The 17,895-nt window shown below is 41.0% G+C and overlaps 1 protein-coding gene across 19 annotated transcripts in view; it reads right to left on the minus strand.

Annotated features, from left to right (window-relative positions):
* Positions 1-6: 6 nt before the first annotated feature.
* Positions 7-17,895, minus strand: part of USP54 (ubiquitin specific peptidase 54) — a 133,762-nt gene continuing 115,873 nt past the window's right edge. For all 19 annotated transcript variants that reach the window (XM_010852310.1, XM_010852312.1, XM_010852293.1 and 16 more), the window contains 4 exons: positions 7,264-7,382; positions 6,523-6,663; positions 2,823-3,009; positions 7-1,138 (listed from right to left, as the gene is read on the minus strand). In XM_010852310.1, the coding sequence (XP_010850612.1) occupies positions 579-1,138; positions 2,823-3,009; positions 6,523-6,663; positions 7,264-7,382 (1,007 nt within the window). In that variant the 3' untranslated portion in view covers positions 7-578. The remainder of the gene's footprint in view (positions 1,139-2,822; positions 3,010-6,522; positions 6,664-7,263; positions 7,383-17,895) is intronic.

A 17,895-nucleotide genomic window follows, 5' to 3' on the forward strand; every position in this document is an offset into this window, starting at 1 on the left:
GACTCCCATTTGTTCTGAAGAGTAAATGTTATGTTGGCAGCCCCACATTCTAGGCCTAAGGTTTGGGGCTGAGGGAAGGCTGACAGTCCGGGCAGGTGGGCTAGCCTGAATGATGTGGTCAGGACCAAGACTACAGGGCTACATGTCCCGCCAAGGATGAGGGATGGAGAAGACAGAAGGTTGGATCATAGGGATAGGTGGATAAAACAAAGCATAGAAGTTGGTAATATAACAGGGAACAGAATATGAGGGCTTAGAGTATTCAAGAATAAAATGGTGACCCTAAGATCCTAATGAATGGCTGGTGTCCAGAGTAACATGGATTCATCTTTAAAGTGGATCAAATAAAACCCTAAACAGCAGCTGCTTCCTTTTGCTAGGTGAATGGAAATTGAAGTTTCAAATATTCCCTCAAAGAGCCAGGTCTCCTTAGGGGTTCCTGGCACCCCTGGGAGAAACTGCCAACTCTGTGTTGAGATAAGACTTGCACAACCCTGGCAGGGATGCAGGGTACCAACTCTGCTGCAGTACAGTTTAACAGAGAAAGCTGTGGCTCCAGGAGAGGAAAGGGGTGACCCTTACCACCTGCTGTGCTGCAGGGCTCTAGCCCTGATCTGTTCTCTGCTAGGGGCATCTGCTAGGACAAACAGAAACTCCTCTCTCCCTGTCCTCCTGTGCCTAGATGGCAGGGCATAACTGCTTTGCCTCCAGTCATCATCCGGGGGCATATCTACTCTTCGAGGACCAGGGGCTCGAAACCCTGGAACAGGACCTGAATTCCAAGCTGACCTCAGGGGTACACAAAGACTGCTTGATGGTGGCGACACAGGGTGAACAACAGGAGGGTGGGAGGGTGAATGGAAAAGATCCCCCCAGGACTGAGCATGAGGAACCTGAAGGCCCTGGTGTCTTTCTGGTAGTGTGGCAGTGTGGGTTAGCTGAGGCTTGCACCCTGGAGTAGTCAGGAATCTGGCCCCAACATGCTGGTTGGCCTCTGACCACAGTCCCCGGGAGGCATCTGTTCTGGAACGATGGGGGAGACTCCGGTAGTTCAAAGTCTTTCCTGTGTACTTGACCCCTTCGGAAGTTTCACCCCTGTCACACATAGCCAGAAACTGCTGGACACTCCTTGAAGTTCCTGGGGAGAGAAAAGAAACCCAAAGATTGAGCATCTTCAATAAAACCATTATCCTTCCCAGAGGACCATTCCTGGCTGTTCCTTTCAACTCCCCGCCTCTTTAAAAACTTACAAATAAGGGAAAGAAGGAACCTAGCTTTGCTTTTAATGTCATTTAAAAAAATTCTTAATATACATTAAAATCAAGTCACTGCCAATCTGTGCAAATGAAACAGTCTCCTGGATGTTGCCATACTCCTATCTCACTGCATTATAATCTGTCCTCCAAAAGACAGACAGACAGACACAAACACACATACATGAATGGCTCTCTGATACTCCAAATATATGTTCTCTGTGATAATTTTACTCCTTAGAGCCACCACTCCAAAACATCACTCAGTTTTTCTTAACATGGTACTTTCACTCCAGTTGAACTGTATCTGCTTACATTCGTGTTCATTCTCCAAGATTTCTGCTTTTGTTTGCACTACTCCCACATACATAATGTAGAATGCCTTTTCTATACATTGATTCCCCTTTACTTAAAAGAAGCAAAATAACTAATTTTCCAAATGTCACTTCTAAACAGTACTTCTCATTTTTACTTTTTAAATTCCATCAATAGCTGTATTATACACACACACACACACATATATATATATATACCTGATTACTGAAACTTTGAGCTCTTTAAGAGCAGAGAACTGCCTTCTTTGTCCCATGTATTTACTGTAGTATTTGGTGCAGAACAAGTTGCAATAAATGCTGCCTTAATGATCAGATACTTCTAGTAACTCTCAAAGGATGCTGGTGACCTGGCAGCTCCACTGAGTAATAAGAAGTCCATTTATCCAGAAGCCCTGCTTATCTAAAGCTCCCTAAAATTTGGGCACAAATATCAACAGTACTACTCAGGTCTAAGAAGATTCTTTTCCCTGGGGATTTATACCCATAGACAAGTTTCTCAACTTTGGCACTACTGATATTTGGGGCTGATAATTCTTTGTCTTAGGAGTAGGGTAGGGGTGTGCAAGGAAACTTCTCTGTGCATTGCTAAATGTTTAGCAGCATCCCTGGCCTTTCTACCCAGTAGATGCCATTGGCACCTCCCCTTTCTCATTAAGAATCACTGCCTCAAATTGTAGATTTGGTCCATGAGGGGAAAAATGGAACAAATCTTGCTGTGGAGCGTCAAAGCAAGCCAGAAGGATGCTGCCCACCTTCCCCAGGATTGTCTGGGTCTCTATACGTGGCATGGGTATTCTGTGCATGGGATCTTTCCAAGTCTGCCATTCACTACTCATCCTCCTAGACCATCCCTCAACTGAGACTTGGGATAAAAGGAGAGAAAAACAGCCGATAGAGATGATATTTCCTGTTTTGGGGGATCCTAAAGACTGGGTACTAATTCCCTGGGTCAGTTAAAATCATATCTTATTACAGCTGAAGCAGTTCATTTTCATGAGTAGTTAGATTCTGGGAGCTCTGGTCTAGACCCCATGTTGCCCAAGAAATGATTCAGTCATGATTCATCAAGATCAATGCTTGATCTTTAAAGCAATAATTCATTTCCCTTTACAACTCCACCTTAGGACCCCCCTTCCCCTTCCCCACTCCCCAACAGATGCACCGATTTGATTCTTCCAGGTCCCTGGAAAAGTACTACATTCCAGCACATAATATTAGATTTGGGGAGAGTTACCTGGGGGTCTATGGGGCTCCCCTGCCATGCTGGGCATCAGGACATCTGGGGACAGGAACTGTGGTTGGGGTGGGTAGAGTTGGGGACCAAGGAGAAATACAGGAGGGTCATGGATGACAGGGAGGGAAGAGGAGCTGGAACAACGATGCCGGGTTTCCAAAGGCTTTTTCCTCACGCTTGATGAATCCTTACAATGAGACAAGACAAAAAAAACATAGAGATGAGGATTAACACACAGCAGGCTATGGTTGGGTAAACACAGTGAGGGAAGCAGGGGGATATGGAAGGAACTAGAGTACAAACATTCCTTAACCTAGAGATGGACCCAATCTACTCGACACTCTTCCCATCAGCCCCTCTAGGAAACGTCCTGACTGTGAAACATCCTCCACTATGAACTTAAGACACCAAAGTACAGTTCTCTTCTCTTAATATGTCTTCCTCATAACCCTCACTTTCCCAATCAAGGTCTTTAGCAAAGTCCTTAATGCTACTATCAAAATTAGAGAATGAGATAGAAATTTAAAAATAGAGAAGAGGGAAATTCCCTGGCTATCCAGTGGTAAGGACTGCAAGCTTTCACTGTCAAGGTTCAATCCCTGGTCAGGGGACTAAGATCCTGCAAGACGTGTGGTGTGGTTAAAAAAAAAAAAAAATAACAGAAGCCTCTAAAAAAATTAATAAAAGTGTAAAACAGAGAAGAAATGAGAGAGAAATTCAGAAAGCCAAAAAGATGGAAAAATTCTACACTCACTCTAAATATTGGGAACTAATATTTCCCTAAATATACAGTCAGATATTGGGAACTAATATCTCCCTAAATGTACAGTCAGAAACTCTCTATTCCATCTCTCCTGTTACTGCTACACTCCAGTCTCCATTTTGGTGCTGCCTGTTAAGTCTGTACCCACTGTTGCTTATGACCTACTTTGTTCATTTGTCATTCACTTATGTGGCAAAGTCTCAGAAATATGTCTTTTAATATATGAGACACTAACATGTCCAAAACTGAACCAACATTCTTCCCAACTCCTCCCTCTGGTACTGTATTTTCTTAAGTCACCTAGACTCAAAATACTGACACTCCCCTTGATTTTGCACTTTTAATCCACAATTCCATTAGTTGCCTATGCCATATACTGTCATTTCTACCTACAGGTTTTATATTTAAAGTCAACTAGACCACTGCAGCAGCCTCCAATTTAGTCTTCCTATCTCCAGCCCACAGCCTCCTTTAGTGTGGCCTGCAAGTTCCATGTGATATGGCAAAGCTGATCTTTCTCCCTTTATCTCCTACCATTCCTGTGCCTTTTACACTCCAACCTTCGTAACGTTCTTCAAAACTACGAAGCTTATTCCACCTTAGGGCCTTTACACTTTGTGTTTCTGTTACTGGGAATGCTCTTCCCAAGGCTTACACCTTCATATAACTGAGGTCTCTCATCACATGTTACTTTCTTAGAGCTGATTTTCCTCACTACTCTATCAAAACCAGCCCTGAGAATAACCACTATTACCCTTAGCCTCTTGCTTTGTTTTATTCTTTATCACACATTGTCTGGAGTTTACTTGTTTAATGTCTTTTCTCTCCTACTAGAATACATTTCTTTTCACTCCAGTGTCCCCATAACCTTGAACAGCTCCTGGAGGATTATTATAGGCACTTAATAAATAATATATTAAATAAAATAATCTATATGCCAGTGTATCTTATTTCTTTTTTGAAATTGTAAGATACTTTGTGCTGTTTCAGCAGTGTGTGCTCATAGCGCCTAACACAGCCTGGCACATGGTAGGCATTTACCAAGTAGACTAAGGACCAGATGCCAGTCCTCTCTGCATGTGACACAGTCACCAAAAGAAAGACAGCCCTCTTCACTGGGTCCCCTTCCATCGCTATATAGCCTCTTACCAAGTCTCCGTTTGGGGTTCTTCAAAAGAAGAACCTCAAATCTGATTCTCTTCAGAGATATGTCCTGGGTTTTTTTTTCCTCTTTTTGCAATTCTCTTCCTCTTTTCAGTGGCTATGATTCTCAAATCTCAATTTTAAGTTTATATGTCTCAGAATCAAAAGCCTACCAGATATCTATCTCCACTCAAGCTTAATACGTCCAAAATTGCACATATCTCTCCACCCAAATATATTCCTGCTTCTCTTCCCTCAAATATTATCATTATCAACCCACAATTCCTAGATATCATCCTTGATTCTCTTTTCCCCATTTCCAGGCAAGTAGGCACCAAACATTTTAATTTCCTAGTTGACTCTCCAATATGTCCACATCTCTCTATTCTCCCAAACTCCTTACTATGGTTCATGAGATGACCCTTGTTTATAGTCTTAACAGTCTCACTTGTCAACATTCTCCATTTATCCCTCGCCAGACTCTAATCATACCACACCAAAAAGCTTTTTCTAACTCAGTTAATATCTGCTTCAGTCCCCTTTATCTGCTACATTCATTTTAATTCTCCAGGAAGACTTCCCTGATTCCTCAAGCCTGGTTTAGATGTCCCCTCTATTTTGCTTCCATAGCATCAAATCCTATCATATTTATATTATAATTGTTTATCTGTCTCCTCCAGTAGACTGTAAAGTCAAGAGAGCAGGGACTGTATCTAGCTCACTCAACACCATTTTTCGGCACAATACCTAGAAGATAAGCTCAGAAAGCATTTCTTTAAAAGAATGAATCAATGAATCAATGAATGATACAGAAGTCAGGCCAAAAGGAAGCCAACTCTCCTAGGAAAATAACAACTTGCCATTAAAGGTATATGAGAACAAATGCTGGGCAGAAAAGACCACCTTTCCCAAAAAGAGTGGCCAACTGTTCAGAGCTATTTATAAATTTATGACAATAAACTGGAAAAAAATGACTACCTCTTGGGTAGTCACTGGGAAAGAAACTGGATCTGAAGAACTGGTGGAAGAGACTTAGTTTTCCTTTTTGTACTTTTCTATTTTTATACCACATATTTAAGACCTGTTTTTTAAAATTTTTATCAAACTGACATGGTGAGCAAGCTTCAATGTACTACTGGTGCTTTATATCCTGACCTATACTTTAATAAAATCTCAAGTTGCCTTAGGCAAGTGTATGAAATTCTCAAAAGGCACATTTTAGAAATCCAACCACTGAAACTATTTGAGTTTGCTGATCTCTGCTGACTTGGATATCCCTGTCCCTTTCACCTGTAGATTACTGCATTAATTCTATATGAAATGCCCCAAAGATGAGGACTTTAAATCATTTTCCTTCTGCTGCCAATGCATATGCTTCATTTCAGCTTGAAAGCCCACTGGACCCCACTGGGTCATTTTCTAGGATGGGGAAGAACAGGAAAAACAAGACGTCATCCCATCTCTTCTTTTTCCTTTGATTAGTGCAATGGATTCTGACCCAGTCAGCAGTCATGGCTCCTCAGAGACTCCTCTCAAGGCTTCTGGGACTCTTCTCATCCTGAGGAAGTCTACATTACACCTTCCAGAACTGCTACAGGGAAAGAACGTTCTTCTGGGCTCCAAGTGAATGTGTGACCAAAAAAAATAATGATTCCATGTCCTCATTTTTGCTGAGTGCACATGGCTTTCCCCAAATCACAACCTTCCATTTCTCTTGCCCCTTCACCCACAGTACATTTTTACCTAGCAAGAGAAAGAAGATGCTCTAAATAGACAGACCCTGATTCTACTTACAAAACTGTGGGAAGAGACTGGGACCTCCTCCCTCTCTGAGACAACGGTGCCACTGAGACTGCGTGAGATGCGCCGAAAGTTCTCTGCACCATACTGATCATCCTCCCCATATTCCCGGCTGGGGCCTTGGCAAGGTGTGGCCTTCAAACACACAGACACACAGGCAGACACATAACATCAGACTTGTGGTTTTCCCACAGACTCTGTCCCGAGGGATATGGGAGAGAATAGGGTAAGTAGGACTCACTAGTAGAGATCTGAATTAGATATATTTGAAAGGTAGTAGCCATGTGGCCAGAGAAGGCAATGGCACCCCACTCCAGTACTCTTGCCTGGAAAATCCCATGGACGGAGGAGCCTGGTGGGCTGCAGTCCATGGGGTCGCTAAGAGTCGGACACGACTGAGCGACTTCCCTTTCACTTTTCACTTTCATGCATTGGAGAAGGAAATGGCAACCCACTCCAGTGTTCTTGACTGGAGAATCCCAGGGACGGAGGAGCCTGGTGGGCTGCTGTCTGTGGGGTCGCACAGAGTCGGACACGACTGAAGCAACTTAGCAGCAGCAGCCATGTGGCAACCTCCTCTCACTCAAAAGAAGCCCAATCATAGATCATGTTCTCTTCTAATAGCGCCACATTCCTATGCCCTGCCTTATCACCAACCCCGCCACTCATATCTCCCCGTAATTCTTTCCCAACACACCACCCCATGCCCAGAACTCTAGAACCTGAGGTGGCTACCTGAGAAGCAGACACTGAGTTGGCTTCACGGAGACTGTGCTCCATTTCTGCTGTTGGGGTCTTTGAGAGACCAAGGCCAGGGGCTGAGTGCAACCTCCTCCCTACACCATCTGCAGAGCCTGAGGAGGAAAACAAACATAAGTTGAACCCATCTCTTCTCCCAGAGTCTGCACTCAGCCTGCAACACAAAACTCTGGAGTTTTTGCTTCATTAAATAACAAATATTCATCTCTGAATTCAATGGAGGATGGATTCCTAGAATGTAGAAACAGGAGTTTCAGAATATGGATAGCTTCCCATAGGCCATAGGGATCTCAAATACAGGCCCTAGAGAAGGGGCTCTGTGGACACATAGCTAAATAGTAAATATAATCAGCTTTGCTGCTGTCAGATTTGGGTCCAAGACTTATAATAGATATAGAGGAAATTACCTGACACAGTAATTCTCTAGAGCATCTGCGATGACAAGGGAAATGTTGTCTCCAGTCTAGTTAGGAAATTATCGTAGTAATCATATATTAAACCATCTCATTTTACAAAACAGGAAAATAAGTTCCAGAGTCTGACAAGTAGTAAGTAGTTTAACCAGGATTAAAACTCAAGTCTTTGGATGTTCACTTCCAATTATATACTATGAGCAGGAGCTCTTCAACATTTTATATGTGTAGTGTGGTCTTTTATTTCCTCATTAGCATCTCTCTAATCACTTACATTCTAAACAAATTCTAAATGTTTATCTCTTCCTAAAAATCTTGTGAGACTGTAAAGAGATGAGCTGCTCCAAACTGGATATGTGACTCCCAAGGGGCTTGCTCCAATACAACTAATTAAGCCTTCTGAAAGCGCACACACCCTTGACCTACATTTGATATATATGTCTATTGCCAATTCACATCTTGATTTGATATTTTGATTCTAATATGTATACCTAGCTAAAGCATGATATTGCTGATACTAAGCTAAAAGGCCAGTTATTTTTAATATTTTCTTGTGCTTAAATGCAGTGGTTCCAATACTACCTCTGATTCATCTAGAACTTTTTGAAAATACAGCTTTGTGTATCTCTCCACGGACATACTAAATCAGAATCTTTCTGGTTAGAGCCTGGGAATATTTATTTTTAAGAGATTTCCATAAAGAATGTGGGAGAATAGCCTTAAACATTGTTAGAGGAAATGTGAAATATTATAGTCTTCCTAATAAGCAATCTAGAGATAACCATTAAGATTGAAAATAGATTTACCCTCTTACCCTCTTGAGAATAAGAAGCAAAAATATCAGTTTATTGTGGCATTGTTTGACTAATAACTAGAAATAAAGTAATGCCTATCCACAGCAGAATGGCTAAATACTTTATAGTATCCTCAATATCAAATACTGTTCAGCCACTAAAAAAAAAAAAAAGAATTTAATTAAACTAGATGACTTAGAGGAATTTTCAAATATTTTCAAGTATTGAGTTAAAAGAAATCTGTAAAATAATCCCCAACAAAAAGACATGATATATATATATACATCTGCATAGGATTACATGAACAGAAAAATACAGATATATGCACAGTAGCTTATTGTCTGAGAAGGCTGAGGGCAGGGGTAAACAGTAGGGACTGATTTAAGGAAAGGAAAGAGAAATTTTCTATAATAAAAACATCAGGCATGTTATGATCCCATTTATATGAAACTATTCCTCTTTTTTTTTTTTTTTTTTTTAAGCCATTTCTTCAGTGACTGTGATGGGCAGCCAGATTTAAGAATTATAGTTGTAATGGTTAGAGTTCGCTCAGTTGCTCAGTCGTGTACGACTCTCTGTGTCCCCACGGACTGTAGCCCACCAGGCTCCTCTATCCATGGGATTCTCCGGTCAAGAATACTGGAGGGGGTTGTCATTTCCTCCTCTAGGAGATCTTCCCAACCCAGGGATCAAACCCCTGTCTCCTGTGTCTCTTGCACTGGCAGGCGGATTCTTTACCACTGAGCCACCTGGGAAGCCCAGGAGCACACTGATAAGGCAAGGTGAGCTTTTTGACTAAGAACGGCTCCATGTTATTCATGGCCAAGCACTGATAAAATCCTTCATCAGATTGAACTCCTTACTTGCCTTCTGCTTCACTGATATATAAAGAACTGTTGGACAGAACCTGGATCCGCTTATTCGCAGACACTTTTGCTTCATTTTTCAACCAAGTGACCTTAATAGGAACTTCTCCATGAGCCTGGCAATCTAAGAATCTAGAATTTGGAATTGCTCTAATCAAATGATTCCCATCCAGTGAACGAGGTAGCCACCGGAATCTCCTGAAGAGACTAAACACTGATTCCTTTAAAGACATTTAAACAGAGGTGAAGGTGGCCTCCGTAAGGGGTACTGTTGAGGGCACTTCTGGCTTTGATAGAAAGCAGAATTAAGGTGCCCCTTCATGGATCACAGCCTTGTCATAGTGAAGGGGCCTGCGTAATAACACAATGAAGCTATGAGCCATGCTGTGCAGGGCGACCCAAGACGGACAGGTCATAGTGGAGAGTTCTGATAAAACGTGGTCCACAGGAGGAGGCAATGGCAAACCACTCCAGTATTCTTGCCTCTGTTGCTGCTGCTGCTGCTGCTAAGTCGCTTCAGTCGTGTCAGACTCTGTGCGACCCCACAGACAGCAGCCCACCAGGCTCTGCCATCCCTGGGATTCTCCAGGCAAGAACACTGGAGTGGGTTGCCATTTCCTTCTCCAATGCATGAAAGTGAAAAGTGAAGTCACTCAGTCGTGTCTGACTCTTCGCGACCCCATGGACTGGAGCCTACCAGGCTTCTCCGTCCATGGGATTTTCTGGGAAGAGTACTGGAGTGGGTTGCCATAGCCTTCTCCGATTCTTGCCTCTAGAACCCCATGAACGGCATGAGAAGGCAAAAAGATTATGAAACCGGAAGATGAGCCTTCCAGGTCAGAAAGTGTCCAATAAGGTACTGGGAAGGAGCAGAGAGAAAGCTCCAGAAAGAATGAAGAGGCTGGGCCAAAGCTGGAATGACACTTAGTTGTGGGTGTGTCTGGTAGTGAAAAGTTGTAAAGTCTAATGCTGTAAAGAACAATATTGCAAAAGAACCTGGACTATTAGGTCCATGAATCAAGGTAAACTGGATGTGGTCAAGCAGGAGATAGCAAGAGTAAACATCGACATCTTAGAAATCAGTGAACTAAAATGGAAAGGAATGGACGAATTTAATTCAGATGACCATTGTATCTACTATTGTGAGCAAGAATCCCTTAGAAGAAATGGAGTAGCCCTCATAGTCAACAAAAGAGACCAAAAAGCAGTTCTTGGGTGCAATCTCAAAAACGACAGAATGATCTCAGTTCATTTCAAGGCATATCATTCAACATCATAGTAATCAAAGTCTATGCCCAACCACTAATGCCGAAGAAGGTGAAATTGAGCAGTTCTGTCAAGACCTACAAGACCTTCTAGCACTAACACCAAAAGGATGTCCTTTACATCACAGGGGATTGGAATGCAAAAGTAGGAAGTCAAACGATACCTGGAAGAACAGGCAAGTTTGGCCATGGAATACAAAATGAACCAGGCCAAAGGCTAACAGAGTTCTGTCAGGAGAAGCATTGGTCATAACAAACACTCTCTTCCAACAATACAAGAGATGACTCTACACATGGATATCACCAGATGGTCAATATCAAAATCAGATTGATTGTAATTCTTTGCAGCTATAGATGGAGAAGCTCTATACGGTCAGCAAAAATAAGACCTGGAGTTGACTGTGCCTCACATCACGAGCTCCTTACTGCAAAATTCAGACTTAAACTGAACAAACTAGGGAAAACCACTAGGCCATTCAGGTATGACCTAAAGCAAATCCCTTATGGTTATAAAGTAGAGGTGATAAACAGATTTGAGGGCTTAGATCTAGCAGACAGAGTGCCTCAAGAACTATGGACGGAGGTTCATAACACTGTATAGGAGGCAGTGACCAAAATCATTCTAAATAAAAAGAAATTCAAGAAGGCTAAGTGGTTGTCTGAGGAGGCTTTACAAATAGCTGAGAAAAGAGCAGCGAAAGGCAAGGGAGAAAGGGAAAGATATACCTAACTGAAGGCAGAGTTCCAGAGAACAGCAAGGAGAGATAAAAAGGACTTCTTAAAAGAACAGTGCAAAGAAACAGAGGAAAACAATAGAATGGAAAAGACTACAGATCTTCTCCAGAAAACTGGAGATACCAAGGGAACATTTCATGCAAAGATGGGCAAAATAAAGGACAGAATGGCAAGGACCTAAAAGAAGCAGAAGAGATTAAGAAGAGCTGGCAAGAATACACAGAAGAACCATACAAAAGAGAGTCTTAATGACCCGGATAACCACGATGGTGTGGTTACTTACCTAGAGCCAGACATTCTGGAGTGTGAAGTCAAGTGGGCCTTAGGAAGCATTACTATGAACAAAGTTGGAGGAGGTGACAGAATTCCAGTTAAGCTATTTAAAATGCTAAAAGATGATTCTGTTAAAGTGCAATACTCAATATGTCAGCAAATTTGGTAAACTCAGCAGTGGCTACAGGACTGGAAAAGGCCAGTTTTCATCCCAGTTCCAAAGAAGGGCAAAGCCAAAGATTGTTCAAACTACCATACAATCATGCTCATTTCACATGCTGGAAAGGTAACACTCAAAATCCTTCAAGCTAGGCTTCAGTAGCTTGTGAACTAAGAACTTCCAGATGTACAAGCTGGATTTAGAAAAGGCAGAGGAACCAGAGATCAAATTGTCAACATCTGTTGGATCATAGAAAAAGCAAGGGAATTTCAAAAAAAATCTGCTTCATTGACTACACTAAAGCCTTTTAACTGTGTAGATCACAACAGACTGTGGAAAATTCTTAAAGAGGTGTAAATACCAGAACATGTTACTTGTCTCCTGAGAAACCTGTGTGTGGGTCAAGAAGCAACAGTTAGAACCAGACATGGAACAACCGACTGATTCAAAATTGGGAAAGGAGTACATCAAGGCTGTATATTGTCACCCTGCTTATTATAACTTATATGCAGAGTACCTCATGTGAAATGCCAGGCTGGATGAATCACAGGCTGGAATCAAGATTGCTGGGAGAAATACCAACAACCTCAGATATGCAGATGATACCACTTTAATGGCAGAAAGTGAAGAGGAACTGAGAGCTTCTTGATGAGGTTGAAAGAAGAGTGGAAAAGCTGGCTTAAAACTCAACATTCAGTATGGCAAAATCAATACAGTATTGTAAACTAATTAGCTTTTTAATTAAAATAAATAAATTTAAATTAAAAAAAATTAAAACCTTCTGCACAACAAAGGAAACTATAAGCAAGGTGAAAAGACGGCCTTCAGAATGGGAGAAAATAATAGCAAATTAAGCAACTGACAAACAACTAATCTCAAAAATATACAGGCAACTCCTGCAGAAAAATAAATGACCCAATCAAAAAATGGGCCAAAGAACTAAACAGACATTTCTCCAAAGAAGACATACAGATGGCTAACACACACATGAAAAGATGCTCAACATCACTCATTATCAGAGAAATGCAAATCAAAACCACAATGAGGTACCATTTCACGCCAGTCAGAATGGGTGCGATCCAAAAGTCTATAAGCAATAAATGCTGGAGAGGGTGTGGAGAAAAGGGAACCCTCTTACACTATTGCTGGGAATGCAAACGAGTACAGCCACTATGGAGAACAGTGTGGAGATTCCTTAAAAAACTGGAAATAGAACTGCCTTATGACCCAGCAATCTCACTGCTGGGCATACAGACCGAGGAAACCAGAATTGAAAGAGACATGTGTACCCCGATGTTCATCACAGCACTGTTTACAATAGCCAGGACATGGAAGCAACCTAGATGTCCATCAGCAGACAAATGGATAAGAAAGCTGTGGTATATATATACAATGGACTATTATGCAGCCATTAAGAAGAATACATTTGAATCAGTTCAAATCCGTTCTAATGAGGTGGATGAAACTGGAGCCTACTATACAGAGTGAAGTAAGCCAGAAAGAAAAACACCAATACGGTATACTAACACATATATATGGAATTTAGAAAGTTGGTAATGATAACCCTGTATGCAAGACAGCAAAAGAGACACAGATGTATAGAACAGTCTTTTGGACTCTGTGGGAGAGGGAGAGGGTGGGATGATTTGGGAGAATGGCATTGAAACATGTATATTATCATATATGAAACGAATCGCCAGTCTAGGTTCAACGCATGATACAGGATGCTTGGGGCTGGTGCATGGGATGACCCAGAGGGATGGTACGGGGAGGGAGGAGGGAGGGGGATTCAGGATGGGGAACATGTGTACACCTGTGGTGGATTTATGTTGATGTATGGCAAAACTAATACAACATTGTAAAGTAATTAGCCTCCAATTAAAATAAATAAATTTATATTAAAAAAAAAAAACTCAACATTCAGAAAACTAAGATCATGGCATCTGGTTCCATCACTTAATGGCAAACAGATGGGGAAAAAGTGAAAACAGTGACAGATTTTATTCTCTTGGGCTCCAAAACCACTGGAGACAGTGACTCAGCCACAAAATTAAAAGACATTAGCTCCTTGGAAGGAAAGCTATGACAAACCTAGAGAGTGTATTAAAAAGCAGAGACATCACTTTGCAGACAAAGGTCTGTCTAGTCAAAGCTATGGCTTTTCCATTAGTCATATAGGGATGTGAGAGTTGGACCATAAAGAAGGCTGAGCGCCAAAGAATTGATGCTTTCAAATTGTGGTGTCGGAGAACACTCTTGAGAGTCCTTTGGATAGCAAGGAGACTAAACCAGTCAATCCTAAAGATCAGTCCTGAATGTTCATTGGAAGGACTGATGCTGGAGCTGAAGCTTCAATACTTTGGCCACCTGACGTGAAGAGCAGGCTCATTAGAAAAGACCTTGATGCTGGGAAAGATTGAAGGCAGGAGAAGGGGACGACAGAGGATGAGATGGTTGGATGGCATCACCGACTTACTGAACATGGGTTTGAGTAAACTCTGGGAGATAGTGAAGGACAGGGAAGCCTGGCATTCTGCAGTGCATTGGTTGCAAAGAGTCAGACAGAACTTAGAGACTGAACAACTGTGAAAAGACATTTGTGGGAAAACTAGAAAAAAAATGAATACTGGCTAGTTACTATATTATATAATTTCTACTATATTATATTAAGAAATTATTGTTAATTTTTTAGGTATAATAGTATCATAGTTCTGCTTTTAAAGGGGGCTTCCCTGGTGGCTCGGTGGTGAAGAATTCGTCTGCCATTGCAGGGGACACAGATTCACTCTCTGATCCAGGAAGATCCCACATACTGCGGAGCAACTAACCCCGTGCACCACAACAATTGAGCCTGTGCCCTAGAGCCTGGGACCCGCAACCACTGAACCCTGCTCACCCTATAGCTCACAGGCTGTAACAAGAGTAGTTACCACAATGAGAAACCTGGGCACTGCAACTAAAGAAAAGCCCCTGCAGCAACAAAGACCCAGCATAGGCAAAAAAAGAAGGAAAAAAAAAAAATTCCAGTGGGGAAGAGAAAGGGGAGGAGGGCTGCTAAATCAAAATAAGCCACATGTTGATAATTGGCCAAGATAATCACTATGGAAGTTAGTGATAAGTACAAAGGGGGTGATCATAATACTTTATTGTTGTTGTTCAGTCGCTCAGTGGTGTCCGGCTCTTTGCAACCCCATGGACTGCGGCACACCAGGCTTTCCTGTCCTTCACAATCTCCCAGGGCTTACTGAAACTCATGTCCATTGAGTTGGTTATGTTATCCAACCATCTCATCCTCTGTCATCCCCTTTTCCTCCTGCCTTCAATCTTTCCCAGCATCAGGGTCTTTTCTAATAAATCTGTTTTTTGCATCAGGTGGCCTAAGTATTGGAGTTTTAGCTTCAGCATCAGTCCTTCCAATGAACACCCAGGACTGATCTCCTTTAGGATGGACTGGTTGGATTTCCTTGCAGTCCAAGGGACTCTCAAGAGTTCTCCAACACCACAGTTCAAAAGCATCAATTCTTTGGTGTTCAGCTTTCTTCACAGTCCAACTCTGACATTCATACATGACCACTGGAAAAACCATAGCCTTAACTAGACAGATTACAGGTTTACTGACACCTTTTTAGGGTACTGAAAAACACTTTAAAACTGATTGTGGTGAAGGGTGGATGACTATGAATATACTAAAAAACCATTGAACTGTATACTTTAAATAGGTGAGCTGTCCACTATGTAAATTATATATCAATAAAGCTTTTTTTAAAGTAGTAAGTTAGAGAAAGACAAAAAACATACGATCACACTTATATGTGGGGGTCTTATAAGAATTAAACTCATAGAAACAGAATGCAATGATAGTTGCCAAGAGCTAGGGGTTAGGGGAAATATAGAGATACTGGCCAAAGGGTACACATTTCCAATTATAAGATGAATAAGTTCTGAGAATCCTAATGTATAGCATGGTGACTATAGTTAACTATGTTGTGTTATTATATACCTGAAAGTTGCTAAGATAGTAGATCTTAATTAAATATTCTCACCACACACACACACACAACAGTAATTAGGTATGGTGATGGTTTTGTTCACTATCTTTATTGTGGTAACCACTTTGCAACATATACATGTATCAACCATCACACTGTACACTTTAAACTTACAGTGTTACTTATCAACTATAGATATAAATCTGGAGGTAATTTGGTGCTTAATAAATGCTTTCAAATAAAAGAGGACTCCCCTAAAGATATATTCTATCACATATGGACCCTAACCAGCATTTTCCTTCTCGATTGCCTTCCTTCATCTACTTCTCAATTTATTCCACTGATCTCTTCTTTATTTTGTCATGTTAGTTCTGAAAGACTCGATTGAAAAGAGACTAACCAAAATACAGCGTACTTTGGTTTGACAAGTTACTTTCAGGACTGATTCACCAAATGGATTTAAAAAATGTTTTCTTTCATTACCAAGTACAAATTAAAGGTTGGTAGGTATGCTTTCATACTGCCTTCAGAAGTATAATCTTCCTGAGTTTGTCAGTATGTATCAAGAGATTTTTTTAAAGTTTACAACTTTCAACTAGTTATTATCCTTCTAAAAGCTTATTCTAAGGAGTTTATCAGAAATGTGGCCAAACTCTTAAGTATAAACATACTCATCACAGTGCTATATTACCAAAAAATTGGAAGTATTCAACCAAAGTAGAGTGGTTGACTGTATTATGGTACATTCATGTGAAGCATATGATAGTCATTAAAAGTAGTTTTTTCCAAAGGGAAAATGCTTATGGATATAAGAAAATCATGGGACTAAACTGTATCCATATTTTACAATGATTCTACTTTCGGTAAAAACAATACAAATACATATATAGTATATATACATAAAAAACAGAACCAGCAGCAACATGGCAGGACCTATAGATTATATTCAGTGAAGTAAATCAGAGAAAGACAAATATACATCACTTATACGTGAAATCAAAAAAGATGATACAAATGAACTTATTTATAAAACAGAAATTGACTCACAGACATAGAAACCAAACTTTTGGTTATCAAAGAGGAAAGAGGGGAAGGGATAAACTGGGAGTTTGGGATTAACATATATATACTACTCAAGCTGGTTTTAGAAAAGGTAGAGGAACCAGAGATCAAATTGCCAACATCCGCTGGATCATGGAAAAAGCAAGAGAGTTCCAGAAAAACATCTATTTCTGCTTTATTGACTATGCCAAAGCCTCTGACTGTGTGGATCACAATAAACTGTGGAAAGTTCTGAAAGAGATGGGAATACCAGATGACCTGATCTGCCTCTTGAGAAACCTATATGCAGGTCAGGAAGCAACAGTTAGAACTGGACATGGACTGGATGCTTGGGGCTGGTGCACTGGGACGACCCAGAGGGATGGTATGGGGAGGGAGGAGGGAGGAGGGTTCAAGATGGGGAACACATGTATACCTGTGGTGGATTCATTTTGATATTTGGCAAAACTAATACAATTATATAAAGTTTAAAAATAAAATAAAATTTTAAAAAATTAAAAAAAAAAAAAAGAACTGGACATGGAACAACAGACTGGTTCCAAATAGGAAAAGGAATACGTCAAGGCTGTATATCATCACCCTGCTTATTTAACTTAAATGCAGAGTACATCATGAGAAACGCTGGGCTGGAAGAAGCACAAGCTGGAATCAAGACTGCCAGGAGAAATATCAATAACCTCAGATATGCAGATGACAACACCCTTATGGCAGAAAGTGAAGAGGAATTCAAAAGCCTCTTGATGAAAGTGAAAGAGGACAGTGAAAAAGTTGGCTTAAAGCTCAGCATTCAGAAAACGAAGATCATGGCATCTGGTCCCATCACTTCATGGGAAATAGATGAGGAAACAGTGGAAACAGTGTCAGACTTTATTTAAATCACTGCAGATGGTGATTGCAGCCATGGAATTAAAAGACACTTACTCCTTGGAAGGAAAGTTATGACCAACCTAGATGGCATATTGAAAAGCAGAGACATTACTTTGCCAACAAAGGTCCGTCTAGTCAAGGCTATGGTTTTTCCAGTGGTCATGTATGGATGTGAGAGTTGGAC

This window comes from Bison bison, unplaced genomic scaffold, assembly GCF_000754665.1.
Source record: "Bison bison bison isolate TAMUID 2011002044 unplaced genomic scaffold, Bison_UMD1.0 scf7180017864309, whole genome shotgun sequence".
NCBI classification, from domain to species: domain Eukaryota; kingdom Metazoa; phylum Chordata; class Mammalia; order Artiodactyla; family Bovidae; genus Bison; species Bison bison.